Raw genomic sequence first — 22,436 nt, 5'->3', positions numbered from 1 at the left:
TGTACATTTATTTATTTATTAAATTTAAAATGTCCCTGGAATTTAAACCAATGGCCATGACATTAAATGAAACTACTGTATATGTTTAATAAAGATTATATATATATATATATATATATATATATATATATATATATATATATATATATATATATACACCAGAGGTATACCAACTAAACCCTTTTAACATCAGAAGAAAATTACGAATCAATGGAATATAATAGTTGAATGAAAAACCTGAAGCTTCGTTCATTCTCCAAAAGCCACTGATATTGAAATTCCTTCAAACTGAATTGCGATTCAGTTTCAGGGCTTCGTTGTGAGATGAGCTAACATTATTAACAGTTGTATAATTATTATACGTTTAGATCAATATTGCCCTTGAATGGTTGATTGTGCAATTTGAAACCTGTTTACAAATGTTTACAAACCGCTACAGTGAGGATATAAAAAGCATTATTGATTTTTATGTATTACAGTTGCTCTTTGGAATACTTGATTTAAATCGGTGTGTTTGTAATATTCATGTGTGTTTCTAAATAATGTCTGCTGTCCGGTACTACACTGTATAACTGAGGTATACATCTCTGCAAATAAAATAAACTATTATTCGAATCAGTGTTTCATGTCCACATTTTCTTTTAAATGGTAAGGTAATAATTCACAATAAACAGCAAAAACCCAGTAGTGACATGAACAGGGGGTTGAATTGTGGCCAGTTTTCACCAATGCACCGGCCCAGACAGTTTTAAGTGTAATGAAATGCCTAAACTTGCTTTTTTGACACAATATAAAGTGTTGTTTAATGACCTGACCACACTATGTCAAAGAAGTGCTACAGTCTGAATGATGCTGTACTGATGGAGAGTGAAGGTTTTATTCCAGCAGGATGTTAAAGCTACTCTGGGTCAGGATGTTCTTCACAACCAAAATAATTATAAAGATAAAACTAATACTGAATATCACATTTCTAGGCCCGTGTATTTCCAGTGATATTTAAGAATTATTATATGCAATTAGTTTTGATACTCTGAATCAGTGTTTACTGTATATGACTGTTAATTTTATTTTATCTGATCAGTTTTAGAGGACACTGATAACACGTCGACAGACAAGACCGAGCAGGTTACTTTTGGTATGAAACAAAATCTCAGCTTTCAAAGTTGTCTTTTTTTTTTTTTTTTTATTCAAACAAATATATTTTAATGTGTTTTTCAAATGGCATGTGAACCATTCAACTCTTACTCTTATAGCATGAAATAAACATGAATGAACATTTCAGCAGCGGACACACGTCAATACACACAGTTTTTCAAGTTCGAGTCCATGGGCATTAATCTACTCTCTCTTGCCTGGTTTGTTCGTCGGACAAAATGGCGCATTTGATGTTATGATTGGTCAGATTGCCTGTCAATCAAATTCCTTGCAAAGGGTCAGTTGAGCATCGTGCACATTCTACTAAATATCTCATTTTGTGTTCTACAAGAGAAATCAAATATATGATGAAATAGCTTCTTTTTTGTGGTCTATCCCTTTAAATCTCCTGTATTCTATCAAGTAATGTACTGAAACATGTTATTTTTATTAATCTCTGATCTTCTGCCATCACAATTTTTGCCCCTTCCAAGACATAAAGCTGTGGAACAGGCCTCCAAACTATCAGGGTGGGCCGAAGACTTCGGGAGGAAGGCCAAGCTCACGATTGGAGCCAAACCTGGAGGTTATTGTCTAGGCCAAACGTATATATTCCCTGCACAGCTCTTAAATGCACAGTAAGACTACGGATATACTATGGTAACCGTACACCTCCTCAAACGGTATTTGTGCTTTGCTGACTGAGCGCAGCTCTCCCCCTGCTACTGTTATATAAGAATATGCAAACTAATCATAGTCCTTGATCTGTCTGTGGTGTCCAAATACTGTTGAAGTATGCCATTTTCATGTTTTGCAAGCAGAAAAGGGGGACTTCCTCCAGTGTGGGTAACAAAGTCACATAAATACAGACAGGAATGCAACACTGAACATTCAGAAATGCCAAAACAAGTCCTTTCAAAGAAAAAAAGTAACATTGTATTTGAAATGAAATGGGTATGTGTTTTAAAGTGTGAAATAAAGAAAGGAAGAAACTGGCAGGTGGTCCTGTGTAAGTGCCAGAGATACGGGCTCTCAACCTGTCATGTAGTCTAAACGTTTGTGTCTGAACCGTTAATCCACCTGACATTACAGAAACTGTCAACTGCAGTGGATTTACTCTCCAGAACACCAATCAGATTGCATTCCCGGAAGAAGGACGACTGTGTTTTCACAACTGTTTAAATACAAGAACGAATATCAAGTGTTTTTCTCGGTGCTGTGCTCAGCATATTCTCAGTACATTTTGCTTGTATAGGACAGACGCCTATAGGCTAGACGAATGATATGAGGCGCTTTTTTTGAGGGGGGGGGGGGGTCTGGATGTTTTATATATATATATATATATGTGTGTGTGTGTGTGTGTGTGTGTGTGTGTGTGTGTGTGTGTGTGTGTGTGTGTGTGTGTGTGTGTGTGTGTGTGTGTGTGTGTGTGTGTGTGTGTGTGTGTGTGCCTTGCAAAAGTATTCATTTTTTGCACGTTTTGTTATGTTCCTGCTTTATTTTAAACTGCTTTAAATCACTTTTTTTCCACATCAATCTGCACTCCATACACCATATAATGGTAAAGCAAAAAAAAAAGAAAACTGTTTTTTAACATCTTTGCAAATGTATTTAAAATATAAAAATGATTCCATTGCATAAGTATTCATATATTGCATAAGTATTCATCTGGAACAGTTAAAATTTAGCCCAGGAGTATTCATTTTGCTTGTAGATGGTACTACGCTTTGAGTGAAGTTAACCTGTGGCAAATTCCCTTGAATGGGCATGATTTGGAAAGGCAAACATGTCTTAATAAAAGGTCTAACAGATAATAATGAATATCAGAGCAAAGACAAAGCCTGAGGGTCAAAATAACTGCCTGTAGAGCTCAGAAACAGGTTTGCATCAAACCACTGGAAGGGTTCAGAAAAAAATTCTGCTTTATTGAAGGGTCACAGAAGCATGCAGTCTCTGTTACCCTTAATGGAAGAAGTGTGAAACAATTAGGACTCTCCTTAGAGCTGTCCTGCTTTGTTCTTCAGACTAAGAAAAAATTATATTTTAAGAATTTTTTTTTTAAAAAGCCTGTTTGAGGAATGAAAAAAAATAAGTTATTTTCTAGCATCACTGTGAAAAGCATGATTTTAAGAACCCTTATTTTTACAAATGTATGATGATCATGTAAAAAAATATTGTTATTTTTTTAAATAATTTTTGGGGGAGGCATGATTTCAGAAATGTCAGGTGGTAAAACTGTTCTGATATATTACAGAAAAAGCCTAATTAAAAACATTAAACAATGGTTTCTTATTAAGAATAAGGTTATTTGTCATAATGTTATATATATAAATATATTTATTAAACAAACAAACAAAAGTGATTTGCTGCTTATTAACAGTTGAAAATCATTTGTCTGCCAATGTGCCAGTGTTCTTGTAGTATCACTGAGAAAATATGATATTTTCAATATTTTTTATTATTATTATTTATTTTTTATTTTGTATACTTTACATTTCTGTTTTAATTTGAAAGTTTGAGTATTTTTGTCATTTTATTAGTTTTTCATTAAATGTCTTTATAGTTTCTTTTTATTATTATTTCAGTTTGAGTTATTTTTAAACATTAAATTAAACTAACTGAAAATGAGAAACCTGGCAACTAGCTAAAATATTTGTTAAATGGTTTTAGTATTAGTTAACTACAATAGGCTATCAACATGCAGACACATGCATAAAACCGCAGGGTCAATAAAACTCTATTCCAAGACAAGGTTAATTCAGATTGTAACATTTTGTGTGGTGCCATTGTGCACTTCCCCAAAACCTTTTATGTCTATAAATTAACAATTCATTATATTTCTTTTTATCAGTCATTCAATTTAAATGTTTTTTATACAAAGACTACATTTCAAACAACTTGACATCTTTCAAACTAGATTTTTTCCCACTTTCTTTAAAATTGACACTCTTATACATCATTGAACCATATAATCAGGCCTTATAAACGAACATCAAGTCCAAAAACACCAAAAGCCAAACCATTTAATTACAATAATGCCACAAATCTCTCAGAATTATTGTAGTCCTGGAGCACCACAGACTGCTTTGGAATGATAATCTGGGAGCTTGATGAGGAGGAGCCAAATCAATTAACCAAGCAAGAGTGCACCAATACCATTGCCACTCAACAACCACACAGCAAACCCTGATAAGTGTGATATCTCTGAACACATATAGCACAACAAAACAAAACGCCTCAGCTGGATATTCAATACAAAGACAAGATAATTACACTGGATGTTCTGAGCAGTGCTGGAACCAGCAGCTGCTGAGGAAAATCTCGTCTTTGAAAACAGACTCCAGAGGTTAGCGTGAAGTGCTTATCCAAATCAAAGACAAGAATCTGTCTTTATCAAGTTTTCAAGGAAGTTTTCAAAACTCAGTGAATAGAATAAAGCCACAAAGCAGAAATTAAATCTGATACTTATTTTTTGTGCAATAAATAGCCATTAAAACTCAAGGAAACAGACCGGAAATAATACAATTTTCAAAGCAAGTGAAAAGAGCTTTTTGGTGGTAAAGAGTGTATGTGTAGAGCAGGTTCCTCCTAATTAGGACTGGACTAGAGACATGTTCTTGGAGGACGAAATCGAGAAGCTTTCAGTAGCTGCTTCCCTCAGCAACACCAGTGTATTCATTGTGAGGACAACCTGCTTCATGGGAACCGTCCAACCGTAGAGCGACAGCACATAAACTCTCACTGACGTACTTTTTCCGGACAAAGCACATAAAGCACTATAAATATCTATGTGACTTTGCAGGTCATTCAGACATGACTCATGGGAACATGTTTGCAGCACAAAGATACAAGTGCGCTACAGAGAGGGTCCAAAATAAACTTCTTTGCAATGTCTTGTGGAGAAAATGTAACTTTTTTACCACTTTTTTAAACCCAGCAGAGCACTAACCTCAGTATCAGAAAGTGTTAAAGATATAACATCATCCTCCCGAGGCTCTCTCTCGTCCGCCGCCTTTACGAGGGCAAAAGTCCCTCTCTAAACCATTCAGACAGATCCATCTGAAATTCTCAGGAGCTCATTCTCCTCTGTGCCTCAGCAGTGGCAGGTCCTGAACCACGGGAAGCAGATGGCTGACTTTTTTTCACTTTTTTTCCTCGGAAAAAGAGACGAACGAGAGCGAAGCTTTTTCATTGAGAAAAAACGCTCACAATGCACGCAGATTGCCGCCTCGAGATCGTGTGCGTGCTCTTCACCCAAACAAATGACGCAAAGATGGTGTCAAATAATGCAGACACGGATGCACACATTGTCTAAATGCTTGCTAGTAGTCGCCATGATAGACAGAGAAAGATCTATCTCACCAGTTCTTTCAGATGCATGCTTCAAACAGAACAGTCAGTGAAGACGAAGAAGAGGATGACGTGTTCTCCCGGTGCCTGTTTATAGTCGCGCCGTTAGTGACGTCAGAGGCTGTTGCCAGCCAACTCGTTGGTGTTTTTTCAATGTATGCTTCAGACACCGGTCATGACGAGATGTTCCTCATAGATACCCCTTGAGGACGCAGTGTCTCGTTCCCTACTCTGGGAACCATGGTTACATTCGTAACATGAGATGTTTTGAGGTATTATAATTGTGAGAAATAAAGAGATAGTCATTATGAGAAGTCAAATTTTGAGATATAAAACAACAATTATGATAATTTCAGAATAGTTAAATATAAAGATACATTGCAAGATATAAAGTTACAGTTAGGAGGTTTAAAACTGCAATATAGTCATTATCAGATACAGTAAGTCAAATTTTGAGATAAGTTACATTGTGGGACATGAAATCACAATTATGAGAAACAAATTCACAAATGTGAATGGCAAGATATAAAGTTATAGTTATAATTGCAATTGCAATAAATTAAGAAATAATAAGTAATGCCAAATTTAGATAATACCTTGCTTGAAGATGTTGATGTTGGACTTGGCCTATTAGCCCTTTTTTCATAAGGTATATTGGACCAACAGCAGTTATAAAAGCATATATTTCCATATACAGACTGCAGCAGGTAAAATACTGATTGCTGACTCACTTCTTCTGTTCCTTGCAAAGCAAGACAGTCGAAACGGCATTCTTACCTCCATGTAACAAATTCCACATCAACCAAGCCAGTGCCAGCACCAAACAGGCTCTGAAATATCAAATTCATAGGCCACACAGGCCATTGTAAAATGTTTTGGAAAGTATTGTGACATTTAAACACTGCATTTCACGCAAAAGCTCATGTTTAGAGGAACGCCAGGGTTTGTTACCGTCAAGACTATTCGGTTGCAAACTTTACGAGAATAATCTTGGAAAATCTCAATGCAGTTACAGTCTTTTCCCAATTATCAGATGCAGCTTGATGTTTCTAAGCTTATAGGTTTAGCAGAGGCCTGGGTCTACATGTATTTTTTCCAGATTACTTTTCAAGTTAGGGAACACAAGATTCGGAGGTTTGCAGCATGAGGCCTTCTGATTGCAGCTGACCACTGTATTTATTCCAGCTGCATGCTGGTTACAATATGAAGTAAATGTTCTGGTTTGATCATAGAGTATGAGGGAGAAGAGGTTTTGCATGCACTGTTCATACTGAAAAGGGTTACTTTGGAATGCTTTGGAGTAATAAAAGTATTTATAAGAAACACACATTGTGCCACATATTAAGTCACAATGTGACAAATAAAGTCTCAGTTGTGAGAAATAAAATCACTATTGTAAAGAAGGGTTGAAGTTGTGAGATTTCTGAGATTTATAGTCCAGTTGTGAGATATAAAGTCACAATAATAACTGTGAGACATAAAATTACATTTTAATATACAAGTTTGCAGGTATAATATAGCAATTGAGAAATAAAGAAACAATTGTGCGATAGTAATTACGAAACAAGTCAGATTTTGAGACATAAAGGCACAATTATGAGAAACATTTAAAATTTGAGCTATAAAGCCACTTTGTGGTATATAAAATAATTATAAGACAAAAATACAATTGTGAGATATAAAGTAAACTTTCTGAGGTTTAATATTGCAACTGCTGAAAATAAAGTGATTATGAGAAATAGTTATTACAAGATGTAAAAATTGTGAGATATAAAGTAAAAAAAAACTGTGTAATATCAGAATTATCTGAAACAAAATCATAAATGTGAAATGAAGTTAAATTTCAAGATTCATGTTATGTTTTGGAGGTTACCTGATTTTTAAAAAAATATTATTATGAGCTATAAAATCTCAAATCTAAACATTTTTAAATATAAAGTCAATTTTTGGCCAATAAATTCACCATTTAAATTTTAAGGCAAAGTTACATTGTAAGTTATAAAGTTACAGTTGAGAGGTATGTTACTGCAGTTGTGAAAAATGAAGTAGCGATTATTAAATACAGGTATGACAAGAACTTGACAGTCATTTTGGGACATAAATGTGATTTTTAGTTTTATTTTTATAATTATGAGATGAAGTTAAATATATATTCAAATATAACAGGAGTTTTAATATTACAACTGTGAAAAAAAAGCAGTGAACATTGTGAAAGTTAAAAGTGATTTATAAGTTACATTGTGAGATATAAAGTTACAGTATAGTGCATAAAATTTCAATTGCGAGAAATGAAGTAGTGATTTTGGGTCAGATTTTGTGATATAAAGCTACACGAGAAGCATTCAAAATGTTTTGATATAGAGTCAAGTTAAGAGGAATTACATTGCTTTTTGTTTTTTTACTCTGGAGGCATAAATCGGTTTCAGTTGTTGGATAATTTCAGAATGGATTAAAAAATGGATAAAGCACAAAACTTATATATCATTTCCCCCCCACATTTTTCAAAACCCTATAAACTTTCTTTCCAGTTTAAATGAATAAAAAGGCAAACAAGTTCAATGCTGCAACATGATGTGCAGCTCCATTGCCATCTGGATTCAATCAGTCCATTTTGTAAAGAAGAGAAAGAAAAGGCAGTTGGTTCTCATGTCCCTTGAGCACTGTCTGTCTGAGGAGAAAGCAGTGCCAGTATGTCTCAGACGGGTTTTGGGGGGGTCTTTTTTGTGGTCGGGCACTGTAGTTGGTTGTGGTTTAGGAAAAGACTTGGTGACTTCACCACGTTGTTGCTCTTGGTTAAAATGGACAAGTTTCACTACCATCTCACTGGAAGAGGAAATGCAGATCTTCCACATAAGCTACATCATCTCTTTTATTTTATCTAACAAGACTCCCACAAACCCACGAGGAAGAGATGTTATCCATTAAAAAGTATCTGAGAAGAAGAAACCCTTCAGATGGTGAATTGATATGATTGTTTTCTTTGTCTTGATTTTCTCTGTGAACATAACTTGATCTAAACAATTATTTGAAAAATAAATAGGCCGAAACAGGCACGTTGAGGACTGCTTTCATTTACGAGGCCCCCTGAGTGTACACAATCACACTTGTAACCGTGAGAGGAATTTGACGGAGATTAGCAAGGAATTTTAATGTGATACACATGACATTTTCAAATGTCAAATCAAGAGAGGAGGGAAAATAAGATTAAGAATACCAAAATGGCTGTAAATTATTGAAGTAGTGATATGAAAACTTTATGACTTGTCATTTAATGTGATTTCCCATGTTATCCAAACCAAAATTATAAAACAGTTTCCAAACATCCAAGGCTCTATTTAAGGGTCTATATAGGCCCTATAAATCTAAATATTGTCAACAAAGTTGGGTAAAACTGCTCCTTTGAGCAAATCTTTAGAGCAATTTTCATGCAATTATGTTGTGTATATCAATATATTGTAACTCTGCATGGAGGAATGGGGAAAAATTGGTACGAGATGTAAAAGAATGGTACAAGAATCATATACTTAAAGTTTTAGTTACACTTTAGTTTCTGTCCTTGTTACAATATAATTATTATACATTTAAGTAATGAGTAATATTAATTAACTACATGCACTTACTATATGGTTAGGGTTACTTGCATGTAATTATGCATAATTTATTGTTATTACAATAGTAAGTATGTGTACACGTGTGTAACCAAGAAACCCTAAAATAACGGGTTACCAAAGTTATTTCTGCCAAGAGGGCAATACAAGCAACACAAATGTAGAGGGGTACTTATTTCTTCTAGAATGACTATTTACATTTTATTTTAGTAAAAGATTTTCAAATGTTTTATTGTACAGTATGTTTTAAATGTTATACATTGCCATTAAAACATATAATATTATATATTATTAGACGGTGTTGCTGTTGTTAACTAAAATTATTAAAATAGTTTTTGATATCTGAAATACATTATTACAAGAAATAAATACATAAATTAAACCGTATATATAAATAAAATGTTGACAACCTCAATAAGTTTGGAACCTAAAATTTGATTAAATGACCTCTACAGTAAATATAAAAAGTATAATAATAATAATAATAATAATGATGATGACAAAAGCACATACATTTTTTACTAAAAATCTAAACATAAACTGACAATTTAAATAAAAGCTAATTAAAAATATTAATAAATACTAGTAAATAGTAAATAATACAAAATCCCCAGTTCTGATAGATTACAGTCCCCTAATCAAGTAATGAATTACATGAATGAGCATTAAAATGAGGGGACAGTTACTTGGGTGCAGTACAGAGGATCATTGTGCTGTGGAATCTAGAGCACCACGGCTCAATGACCCTCATTTGTCTGTCACTCAACCACGTCTTTGATTATCCTTGCCAAATGACCCTCATGATGTATTCATTTTTTTCAGCAGCAATGTGATTTTTCATATTTTGTTGTGGCATGTGGGTTGATTGATCTACGAGGGCATTCGGGCGATTGCACTGATCGGCTTTCTGGCAGGGGCAGAGTGTGGATCACTGGTGGCTTGGGCGGATCAGCTGAACCAGGTCTGAATGCCTTTGTTTTCCCATCGTCCATTTGTGGTGGTGTGGAATGCGCCTAGTGAATCCTGCCGTCTTCGATTCAAGGTTCAACATGTGTCAATAATCTAGCAAATGTTATGTGTGGTCCAAATGATGAGAATAACATCTCTTCTGTCTCTTTATCAAGGTGGATTTGGACCTTGGTGTCTTCAACATCGTTGGAAACAACGACGAAACCTTGAGCGGCCCCAACATGACCATCTTTACTACAATCACCGGGGATACTATCCTTACTACACCAGCTCATGGATTCCCATCAGGGGTGGCCTTCCTCAGAACCAAAGCCTGAGCAAGCACCTCAGCAAAGCTTGAGCTGACTTCGACAAGCTCATACCCTTCAAGGACTTTCATAGGCTTGGTGTCATCAACTGGGAAAACTGGTGACCACAGAGGGTTCACAATTGGGGCTCGAAGGACATCTACCAGAAGAAATCCAAAGAGCTTGTAAGGAAACTGCATCCTGGTTGGCCACAAAGCAAGGTGGGAAATGAAGCATAGGGGCTCTTTGAGAGAGCCGGAGAAGTACTCATGAACTCAATACTGGATCTGGCTGAGAGTCGAAAGCCGCATGGGCTTTGGGGGGTTTTATCTGTTTCCTGACTGTTACAAGTATGGCTACAAGCAGTTTCTTTTACGTTACACTGGAGAGTTTCCTAATATAGAGCATGTGTGCAATGATCACCTGATGTGGCTTTGGAAGGAGAGTACGCCTCTCTATCCTCCCATCTATCTCGACTATGAGCTCAAGTCTTCAGCTAATACTGTTAAATTTGTGCACTACCATGTCAAGGAGGCCATGAGGATTGCCTCGATTGCTAGGAATTACTATACGCTGCCCGTTTTTGTCTATTCAGTCCCTTCTATGCATTGCATTTGTTGTCAGAAGTGATAGGACAACAAATATTTAAATATAGGGTTACATTTTAATAATTACATTTTAACTGTGGTATAGGAGTTGAAGAATTGGCTCTAATAAACCAAAACTTGATTTCTTGTAATTTCCTTTTTTTACGCCCTTCTATAATTTAAAAAGGGGAAAAGTTAAACTGCTGCCAACGAACAGAATAGCAAAAACAATGACCGTTTTCAAACCGGTTTCTCCAAACACCTTGCCATTGGTCGGTTAAACAGGTAGCCCCGTCCCAAAATGCACACCATTGGCTATAATAAACAGAATATTGTCATGTGTTGGTATGAACAGTAATATAATTACTGCTTGTAACGATATAACCTTTGTAATCATCGGGAAGAAGGAGGCGGGAACCGGCGCACAATCAAAACATTTTAATAATTCAAAAATAAACACAAAACAGTGCACCAGCCCCTCACGGACGACTGGTGCGCACAAAATAAAAAGCAAACATAAAATAATGTCCCTGGCCTGGTCCACTCTATTCCTTCACTATAGTCGCTCCAGTTTTATATCCTTCCATCTCCTACGTGGGACTCGATACCGGCGGTGGGGCGCAGGTGTAGCTCATATCCAATCACTGCACCTGGCCTCACTCCTCGTTCCCACGGCTCTCGGCCCCGCCCCACTCGCCACACTGCTATATATCCTGCTTCCCAATTTGCCTACTGTTTTCCAAAATAGCATTTGAAATTAGAATTTGTGTGTCATAGTATGTTGAAATGAGTATCCCAAAGGCACCCGGATGGTTAACTATTTCCAGTAAAAACACACTCTAATGGCTTATATTGCCCGCAACTCATTGTGCGTTGGACAAGAATTTGATTAGAACTACAAACATGCATATATGTGAGACCAATGGACAGGTAAGAAAGGGGTTTGAGTGATAGATATTATCTAAACTGATGAATAAAAAATATATATATATATATATATATATATATAAAATTTAATTAAATTATATTGTATAAACTAATTTAAGTTTTAAATAATTTCTTAATTAAGTAAACTTTATTCAATAATTGAATATGTATGCGTCGTGGTACTGTCTTAAATGTGTGTCAAAGACTGACATGGAAGAGAAGACATTTTTGTATTCTTTGCTTGCAAAAAGTATTCTTGAACCACTGACGTCACATGGACTATTTTAATGATGTCTTTACTATCTTTCTGGCTCTTGAACGTGTCAGTTGCGTTTCTGTCTATGCAGGGTCAGAAAGCTCTCGGATTACATCAAAAATATCTTCGTTTGTGTTCCGAAGATGAACCAAGGTCTTTTGGAACAACATTAGGGTGAGTAATTAATGACAGAATTTTAATTTTTAGGTGAACTACACCTTTAACAACTGCTTAGAAAGCATAGAGCTGCTTTAATCCGTACCAACTTGCTACTTTGCACGCTTTCCAGCCATCAAGAGGAACCTGTCAAACACACATTGTTTTAATCATTCGTCAAATACTTGTGTGACAGACCCACCCCCTAAATCACCCTCTTCCCCCGCATCTTAAATGCCAGAGATATGCTTAAACACTCATCTGTCACCTCATTATGAGTGGAATGTTCCAAATCAAACTCTGCAGTAGGTCTGCAGACGTGTTTTCAGTTTGATGGGACCACCCGCTTTTTTAGACAACGAGGTACATCACAAGGTAATGTACTTATTATGACTAGTTTAGGTTACAACCGATTGCTTCCATATGTTCAATGTGATAGAACAGGCTCCAGACCTTACATTATACATGTAGGTCGACTGTATTGTTTTACTTCCATTCAGCGTAAAAATCAAATGAGTGATTACACCTCTCCTCAGTAAGTCATATGATTTAAGGTATCATTCATGGCTGACATACAAATGCTAAACCTACATACAAGCGCCTATGTTTGTATTGAGCAAAACAAAAACCAAAAAATCTCCTTGATTGGATTGGCTGCATTTTTTTAGCTAAAAATTGCTAATATATGAGCAACCGTAACCAATCGCATTTGAGGATCAGCATCCGTTTGAGCTGATGGTATTAACATATTAAACATATTTAAAGCTCAGGAAAACATTTTATCTTCAGTTCATATTTTAAAAAACCTAAAATAAAACAATACTAGCATCATCATGACTGATCTCAGTATCTGTTGATTTACAGCACTGTATCACAGAGACAGACGTGCTCCTGAAGGACATATGATCATTTTGTGGGTGAATCCCATTTCCTGTTTACAGACAGCAGAGGGATGGGAGTAAACCGAAGCAGATGGAAAGATTTACCAAAATGCTAATGTGTTTTTATGTTGCATGACATAATGGGAATTATGTTTATTCGTCTCACACGTAAATGAGCTTAAACATTTGAACTCACTCGGGGGAAATTTCTGACGGGGTTGTGTCAAGTTCAGTGAAGTTGATGGAAATAGGGTTTAACAGAAACACACTTTATCATGCGAAAAGTTAAGAAGTTTAATTTGATATTTTGCGTAACAAATTAAAAAGAAAACATTAAAAACTAAAAGTATTAAAAAAGTGAATTTAACCATCATAACAGTATGTGTAGAGATTATTATATTTAACTGTTATCAAATTATTATTGAAATTGTTTTTTTAATAAAAGATTAATTATAATATAACTTTTTTTTACATGAGCATTAGATGATTAGATGAGGAAAATGAGCATGAACAGCTTTATTTTAGTATTATCTATATACTATTATAGCATTTATCATTTTTATTTTAGTTTTAGTAATTTTTTACATATCATTATTTTTGTAATATTTCTTTTTAGCTTTGTTTTATTTTACTTAGGGTTATTATAGTTAAAAACTAAAAGATTAAAAAACATTTTTCTTACTTGAAATTAAAGCATTAACTGAATTTTTTTATATATATATAAACTATAATATAAAACTATAAATATAAGAATAATTTTTTTTGTAACTTAATTTTAGTACCTTTTAGTAAGCTAATTATTTAAGCTTATTTTTGATTTTTTTTTTTTTATTTTATTTCAAAATAATACATTTGTTTTAAATAATTTTAGTTAACCGTAACAATGGCACTGATACACTGAATAAACTGAAAAAAAAACCACAATAATAATAATAATAATAATAATAATAATATAAGTAGTCAACATTTAGATATAGTAGTTAACATTTGAAGTGGATCAAAAAAGTTTATCCAAGTTGTTCTTAGACAAGAACGCATGTTGGTTTTAGGTTTTAGGACAACTTTGATGAAAGGTTTTGATTCACTTCAAATGTTGAATATTGTACAGTATATGTGTTTATATAAGTTCTAATATCTTTAACATGTGTTTGCCTTTGTGCAGCAAACTGCTTGACAGTCCAGAAGTTCATTGACGGTCCACTGGGTCACTATGTGATCAATGTGACCTCAGCTGCTGAGCTGTGCAGCAAGGCCTTGTGCAAGAACAGCAGATGTGTTCATAAGAGCCTGGACTCTGAGGCCTACCTGCACCTCAACCCATTCTTAACAACCATCATAACCTGGACATGAAACACAAGCTCACTTGTCCGGGGTACCAGAGCTGGACGATGCCTCTGATAACAGAGCCTGTCCCGTCCCACCCGAGAGACCGTGTCCCTTCACTTCTCCTGTCTGTCTGTCATCTTGTTCTTGGGTCTGTGTCCCATTATTAAGTGTCTGATACTGTAAAGAGCAGGGTACATGGGACTTTGGACTGTATGTTAATTAAAAAAAGACAAGGAAATAAAGTTAGCTGTAGCTATCTCAGTGACTGTAAAGTGGTTTTGTATGTTGCTTTCAAACACAACTAGTTTTAAATCTAGTAAAAAAAAAAGCACTTTTGCAACCTGTTTTTTTTTTTTTTTTCAGTGTGGTGTGTGATTCATGAACAATTGACTCTTTTGAACTGGTTCATTTTACTGAATCAAAACCATGCAGTGTAGCACAACCAGTGTGGATCGATTCATGAACAAATGACTCTTCTGAACTGGTTCTTCGTACAGAATCAAAAATGCAGTATTTCACAACTAGTGTTATTCAATTCACGAGCAAATTAGTCTATATAGATATTGATACAGTGTAACCAGTGTAGCTACCCATATTTCCATTCATGAACAAAAGTCTGTTTTAAATCCTTTTTAATGATTCAAAAGCATACAGAACAAATGTTATGATATTCATGTACAGATGACTCTTAAACTGTTGTTTAATTAATAAAAAAGCATTACAGCATAATCAGTGTGGTCTGATTAATGAACAAATTTAAAGTTATTTTATTGCATCAAAAACAAAGTATAACCAATGTACCTGTTAGATCCATGAAGTAGTTATTTTTTTAAACTTCTTTTGTTAGTTAATCAAAAGCATACAGAACAAGAAGTATGGCATGTGATTTATGAACAAATGACTCTTTTGAACAGGTACTTCAAGGTAAATAAAATTATAAAATATTGCACAACCAGTTTTGGTTTAATTATGACATTTTAATCTTACCCATTATAGTGTGACGACATGCCTTACTACAGGTCACTATGTGTTTAATAAATCGTTTTGTAAATGTTTAATAACTTTTTGTAATCAGGCATTGATAATGAAATCAAATTTAAAAAATAAACCACTATAGTATTCACTGGAGAGTGAAAAATTGTGACAACTACCCCTGATCTCTTCTACAGATGAAAAATTCAAGTAAGAGCTACAGAAATTAACATCTTTTAATCCATTTTTTAAACGTACATCCATCTTATGTAATAAGTGGACTATAAATGTTATCATTTGGGTTTACAGTATGCACAAAAACATCATGATTCATTAAAATTGACCCCAAATGGTTCCTTCCCCACCCAAACCGAGGAGAATATTCTCAACTATTTCCCCAGAAATTAGACATAACAGCATGGTGTAATAAGGCAAAGCTGGTTGACCAAAATATCTCAGTGTAGACTGAGGCTCCGCAGATTGTGATTCAGCTTGTCAGCAAAAAACTGTCAATAAATTACCAACCCTGGGAAAACAGAGACTCCTGCTTATTATAAGCTAAATAACATCTCTCTTTGTAGCACCCATTCTCTGTTAAGGGATTTGAGGTTCTGATGTTGGAGAGAATACTCCTTTGTCTGATTTTTGGCTACGAAATTACAGAAAAAATGTCTTTTGCAAACAATGTGGTGCATGTAGACCATTGTTGATTTGGTCAGGGGTAAAATGAGTCACAAAAAACTGAAAAAAGGAGGTTTTGTGCTTTGCACATAAGCTAAACATTCAGTAAAGGTACGTTTGTTTTCATTTTGTCCGTTATTAATGGAACTTAGAGGGTTAATTTAATCTTAAATCAACATGTACAGAAAACAAACACACTCCATCTCCAAAACGGATTCGGCGTCTTACATTAAACGCGTGGCTGGATTTGAATATTTATACGCATTGATGTTATCTGTTGATTCTGGATGGCTGTGCACGTAAGAAGCGGGAATGTGAGGAGAGGTTTTCGGCGAGCAAGGTCGTGCATAACTGAGACACACCTCACAGCTGTTGGTTGGAGCCCAGGATACACTCGCAAACACAGACCTGGAACCTGATCTAGAGATGGAGGAATTCCTGAAGTTTTGGGTGGGACAGACAAATCCAACACAAGCACCGCCAGACCCCTTACCGGGAAGTTAAGAGAGAAACAAACGCCCATATATATGAGAGAGTGGGGTCACTCGGTGCATTTCCATAGTTTGTGCTCTATGGGGACCACATCAAAGCACTACAGTATGTGTGTTTAGGCGGGTGGGTGGGTATGTGTGTCTTTTGCAATAAGGAGAAGTACAGTATGAAGTACAGAGGTACATTTCTAACTGCAGGAACGACAAAAATGAATGTGGTTGAACTAATGCACCAATGAGTCATACGTTTATCCCTATTAACATTCGATTCTGCAAGTGTCCTCTATGATTTATGTACACCGAACCATTCGTTAAGAAATTTTCTCGAGGCTTATTGTTTAGCTAAACTTTCCCTCAGAATACAAATGCTATAATTTTGGGCAAAACATTTCTAGATGTTTTGAAATCAGTCATGCTTTCTTGTATTGCAAACGAAAATTCAAGAATCACATCTTACCAATAGCTTATTATTGTTTTTTAAGGGTTGAACAATGAAATTGCAATGTAACTTGCATAAAAGTAACAAAAACTACCATATTATTTTTGGGATGCTGACACCAAGGGACATGGTTTTAAAAAAGCATTTTAGTACTAAGGCACGTGCCCAAAAAAAAGAAAAAAGAAAAAAGTTGTGGGTTTGGATATACACCATTCACCACTAACAACAGATAATAGGATGATAATGCCTGCAAAACATGTTGTTTTGGACATTACCATGTTTTTTAGACATACTGTACTACAATTATTTCTTTGTTTAAATGTTTTTTTGGATAAAGTAGTTGAAAAAGTTGATCTGCGTTATGTTATATTAGTATCTTTCAGTCATTATTATAGTTTTTAATATTTTTAAATGATTGTTTTCATTTGAATTATAGTAGTTATCAGTTTAACAGTAGTTTAAGTTTAGTTATAATAATGTTGTTGTTTCGTTTTGAGTATTTTTTTATACGTCTTTTTATATATCTTTTTATATGTCTTTTTATGTCTTTTTATTTATTTATTTTATTAATTTACATCTCAGTTTTAGTGTAGGTTATTTAAGAACACCAACTAAACATTATTTTCACTACCATTGTATTACCATTTAATGGCATCAGTGTACATATAGTTACAGTACTCAAATAAAGGGACTATAAATATTTGTAATTTGTCTTGTTGGTGATGTCGTCGATCCCTTCCAGAAACTACCAGTCTACATTACCCCACTCTCTCACCACTAATAACAGCTTATGGGTTGCTAAAATGTGCCACATGTCCATTTATCCAACCCACTGACAGGTATTACATTAAATATGGGTTGCCACTACCACTGTAGATGTCTTAGTTTATGTAAAAATGGGTCAGCATAATTTTAATTCTTTAAATGTATGTTTTCCTTCATTTCTGCAACAGCCAAACCTATATATCAGTGGTAAAGTTCATCATGCAGGTAAAGTGTCAAGCTTTTTTTGCTCAGTCCTTATTGTGATATTATTATTATTTATCATTGATGTATGTAAAGTATGGTGGCTGAGAGAGCTCGTCGCTTTGCAACTTCAGAAAACACATGCAAATAGAAAAAGCACCAGCAAATCAAGAAAATATCTTCATCAGTTTGACAGCAGGTGATGCAAATGCTCACAACACAACTAAATAAAGAATTTTCTTTGCAGCGGATTTCTTTGTTTGGTTGTGTTATGAGCATTTGCAACGCCTGTGTTGTCAAATTGATGAAGTTGTTTTCTTAATTTGCAGGTGCTTTTTCTATTTGCAGCACGCTGAGCTCTCTCGGCCACTGACTGTAGTAAAGCTTTTATTCATACTAATATGTTTTACAATGTTGTCTTTGTTAAGAAGGGAACTTGTATGCTTATTGCATAAAAGCTCTAAACATTTAACTATTTACCATTAGTTTATTCATTTACAATTATTTTAAAGTTAACAAATTATTATATAATTCAATTAAAATGTTAAGACTGGGTTTTTATACATACAGTAGATTAGTGCATAGAAACATAATCGCCAAAAATAAAAAAAGTGTAAATATCGGAATAAGTTCTACAACATAAAAAAAGAAAAAGAATATTTACTGCAATCTATAATGACTCATTCTCAAACAGTCTGACAGACACCTGATATGCTGATAGTTTCAGACTGTCAAATGCACAACTCACTGATGTCATAGACCAGAAGCAAATCTTTTAAAAAGTGCAGCATCTGGTATAATACTACTTGGTTAAAAGTCAAAGGTTCATTTGTTATGACCCATGGTTAAAAATACGAGCTCATTGTCTGGACCTGTTGCTCAGAAGGGAGTGTGAATGGCTTTGACATTGTTCTTCTAAAAGCTAACTATAGGAGGCCATTAAAATGCTCTATGGGTCACTGTGGAGCTGTAGTGTTACCTGCTATGCCAAATATTCCTCTCGTCACAGATCAAATTTCCATGTATATACCAGAACTAGCATTACCTGATATAAAGAAGATCTTAAGCTTTTCACCTGTTTGCCTCATTCGCTTGCCACAAAACCCATTGCTGCTTCTACTGCTGGTAAGTACCTGACTCACTGCTTGTTTATGTTTGTCTGTGGGACTTAAAGCTGAAGTGTATCATTTTTTAATGTTAAGCAGCTCTATCCTATCTTAATATGAATATTAATATCAAATTAACAAAGTATAAATTCTTTAGTTTATTATGTGCTCACATGAATAGCCTTTATATGGTTATATTGTGTTTTTATTATTATTATCCTGAGACTAGACATATGATCGTCTTTCCTCACTCGAATTGCTCCACACCTTGTAACATCTTAAATCAACATTTGGAGGTGATAAATACTATATTAAAGCAATTATAATACAGCATTTTAAGCTGTTTTCCGAGCCCGTCTATCAACATTAGCGCGCCACCCACAGGATAAAGCAAGGACTGCCAAAAGTTTGTTTGTTCTTTGTTCAGAGATTAGAATATAAAGTTTACAAAATGTTTTTTCATATATTAGTGCTACGACCCAGAATCTACCCCACCTAAATTAACAGTCAGGAGCCACTACTGGGTTTGTTCAACCAATGGCAGTTGAGAAGTGTTTAGAAACTTGTTTGGAAACAGTAAATGCTTCTGCAGTTTTGTTTGGTGGCACTAGTGGCAGAGAACTCACAACTACATCTTTAGCAATGCTGAAGAAAATCAACTCAAGCTGGCAAGCGGAAAGTTGTTTAAAAACCAAATGCTACTGAGCTTGTATTTTCAGATGACTCGTGTAAATTGTAAAACCAAAATGTAAACTCATTGCAATAAACAATATTTTTATTCTGTTTCTAAAGATGAATTTTAAGTGAACGTTACAGTAAATGACAGCAAACTTAATCTAAATGAAGAAATGAGCGTCTAGAATTAAAATATCCCATGTATAATCAACGCATACTGATTTGTGATTTTAAAACCGATTTTTCATGATTGAGGGTTTTCCATTCACCAACCTGGTGCAAAAAGCTCCCATTTTTGACAAAATAATTCTTACAGTTGTCTTATGTAAAAGCTTTTACATTTTCCAGTCAAGTTCTTCTCTCCAAATTTGCAACACCTGTAAAGCGTTTAGCATAACTCCAAATATTTAACATCTATCTGTATTACATACAACTTTTCCAGTAACCATCAAGTGCATCTGAAGGACAACTCCATAAATGATTCATAACTTCTGCTCAAAACCTGGTTTACATTAATACTGTTTTTGAAGAATGAGAAGGGAATATTTCCATACAATTATGCTATAATTTCTCATGCCAAAAGCTACGAAGTGAGGAACACTGAGAGCATTGGAAGAATCATTATTTTCATTGCAGACGTTCAGATCACATGCCAGTCTGCTTGCCCTTTAACACGGGCAGTTCAAAGAGCGCTTCATACTTCATACCATAAAGACTACCCCTGAACAAGCAAACCAAACACTAGAAACATGATACGACAAACTTTAAAGTGCTGTTAAATCAACAGTAGGGTCGCATTTCCTAATGCTGTGGTTTAATAAAACAGACCTCCCAGTTTGAACGATGAAATGTGGTTTTGTACCAAAGGATATGTGGCATTCAATATCCACATTATCACACTCCAATCATAATATAAATGCAATCATAACATAAATATGTGACAACCTGGAGGTTACTGCTGCAAAACTCAAACGCTATGCTTTATTTGGGGCTTTTTGCCTTTATATCATTAGAGAGTTTAGACAGATGTAAAAGAACTGGAATGGGAATAGCATAATGCAGGTCAAATTCAAACCCACAACCACTTTCTGTGCACAAACCACTACGTCACAGCTCCAACATCTAAAACTACTGAATATTTTTACATAAGCCCATGCACACTTCCGCTGCTAGCATTAGCATGACTCTTAAAGATCGTTGGGTGTGTCACACACACTCACACAGTCATTGCTAATTGTTGCTATAGTTGACCCAGAGACAGGAAGTCTGTAATTTACTTACTGTCTGAATAAAACTCTTCGAAAGGCTTGGGAAAAACAACAAAACACTTCGTCATATCGTCATTACACAGGCCATTTGTTAGCACATTTCACAGCCCAATCTTGGATGCAATGTAACCAAAATGACTAAAACACCACTGTTGTCATGGTGTCTCCCCATCTGCAATGTAACAAGTCAATGTCAGATGAACATTTGCAGTTTCACTGCTCTGACATTATGCTCTCTCACTGTAATCTTCTAAGGATTATACTCTATTTAAACCATTCAGCCATTCCCAGAGGAACATTTTACTGCTTAAAATTTGCACTTTCAGTATTTAGGTCATGAACTTAGTTAAGTTTGTGTTTACATGCACTTTTAAGTAAGCATGAAATGAGAATTTCGCTTTTCTAAATGCAAGTTATAAATCTTCTTGTAAACTATTTGTGTTGGCCTTAAATTTGAATCAATTCTCAACCAGATCTACCAACACTGTTCTCTCAGTTGACATATGTTGTATATCCAATCAATTTGTCCACTTAAACCCTGCCCCTTTCTTACATTTGACCTCAAGCTTGCATTTACATCTACATCCATTCAACCAACAACCGATTAATAGAACCAAGTCTCCAATCCTATATTTCTTTCAATCATTCATTTCACTAAGACATGTCACATGAAAGAAAAACTGCCGCTACTTCCATTTGTCACAACAAAGCAATAATTAATCTTTTTTAAATATCATGCAAGCGTGTTAGTTTGACTGAAATTGTACCAATCCAGTTTCAAAGCCAAACTTACAGACCTAGGATATGCAGTTGTAGCTTAGCTTCATCCAATGATATATGGCTTTACTGTTGTGCACAAACTACTTTGAAAGACATTAAATGTGTATTTAGTCCTTTCAATATTTGACTATACATTGCATTGTACTGTATACATACGGAGCTCAACTATGCAAAATATACTTACTAAATTACATATGTACTAAACTACCATTCTCAGATGTTTCTTTTAAATCTCCTTAGAACTGACACAGTTGAGACAATAAAGTAAGACTATAAAGCTGTTAAATAAATGGTGCTAGCATAGATCTAGCAACTCATTTTAAAATGATTTGCCAAGAACTGTTCAAATTAAGACCTCTGACTTTTGATTGCAGACACATCTAAAAACAGTTTGAGACACCATCAACATCTATTCTAATACTCTCAAGAAAAAATAACAACAACAGAGGTTTATTCCCCAAGTTTGAAATGAGACATTGTTTCTCTTATTACTGTCTAGTAGAAACACTTAAGATATTAAAGGGACAGTTCACCCAAAAACGATTTATTCAACCTCAAACCATCCTAGGTGTATGTG

General features: G+C 34.8%; 1 protein-coding gene across 1 annotated transcript; it reads left to right on the top strand.

Moving 5' to 3' along the window:
* The first annotated feature begins 9,886 nt into the window (after window positions 1-9,886).
* Window positions 9,887-14,718, top strand: LOC113042850 (hyaluronidase). Its single transcript, XM_074559800.1, is given in 7 exon segments — window positions 9,887-10,134; window positions 10,217-10,289; window positions 10,292-10,668; window positions 10,670-10,967; window positions 14,282-14,473; window positions 14,476-14,578; window positions 14,580-14,718. Coding segments are annotated over 7 exon segments (1,203 nt in total). The 5' UTR covers window positions 9,887-10,059; the 3' UTR covers window positions 14,665-14,718.
* The last annotated feature ends 7,718 nt before the right edge of the window (window positions 14,719-22,436 follow it).

The sequence above is a fragment of the Carassius auratus genome, chromosome 25, assembly GCF_003368295.1.
Source record: "Carassius auratus strain Wakin chromosome 25, ASM336829v1, whole genome shotgun sequence".
Lineage (NCBI taxonomy): Eukaryota > Metazoa > Chordata > Actinopteri > Cypriniformes > Cyprinidae > Carassius > Carassius auratus.
Note: the sequence above shows the minus strand (reverse complement) of the source record. Positions and strands in the feature narration are given on the sequence as shown.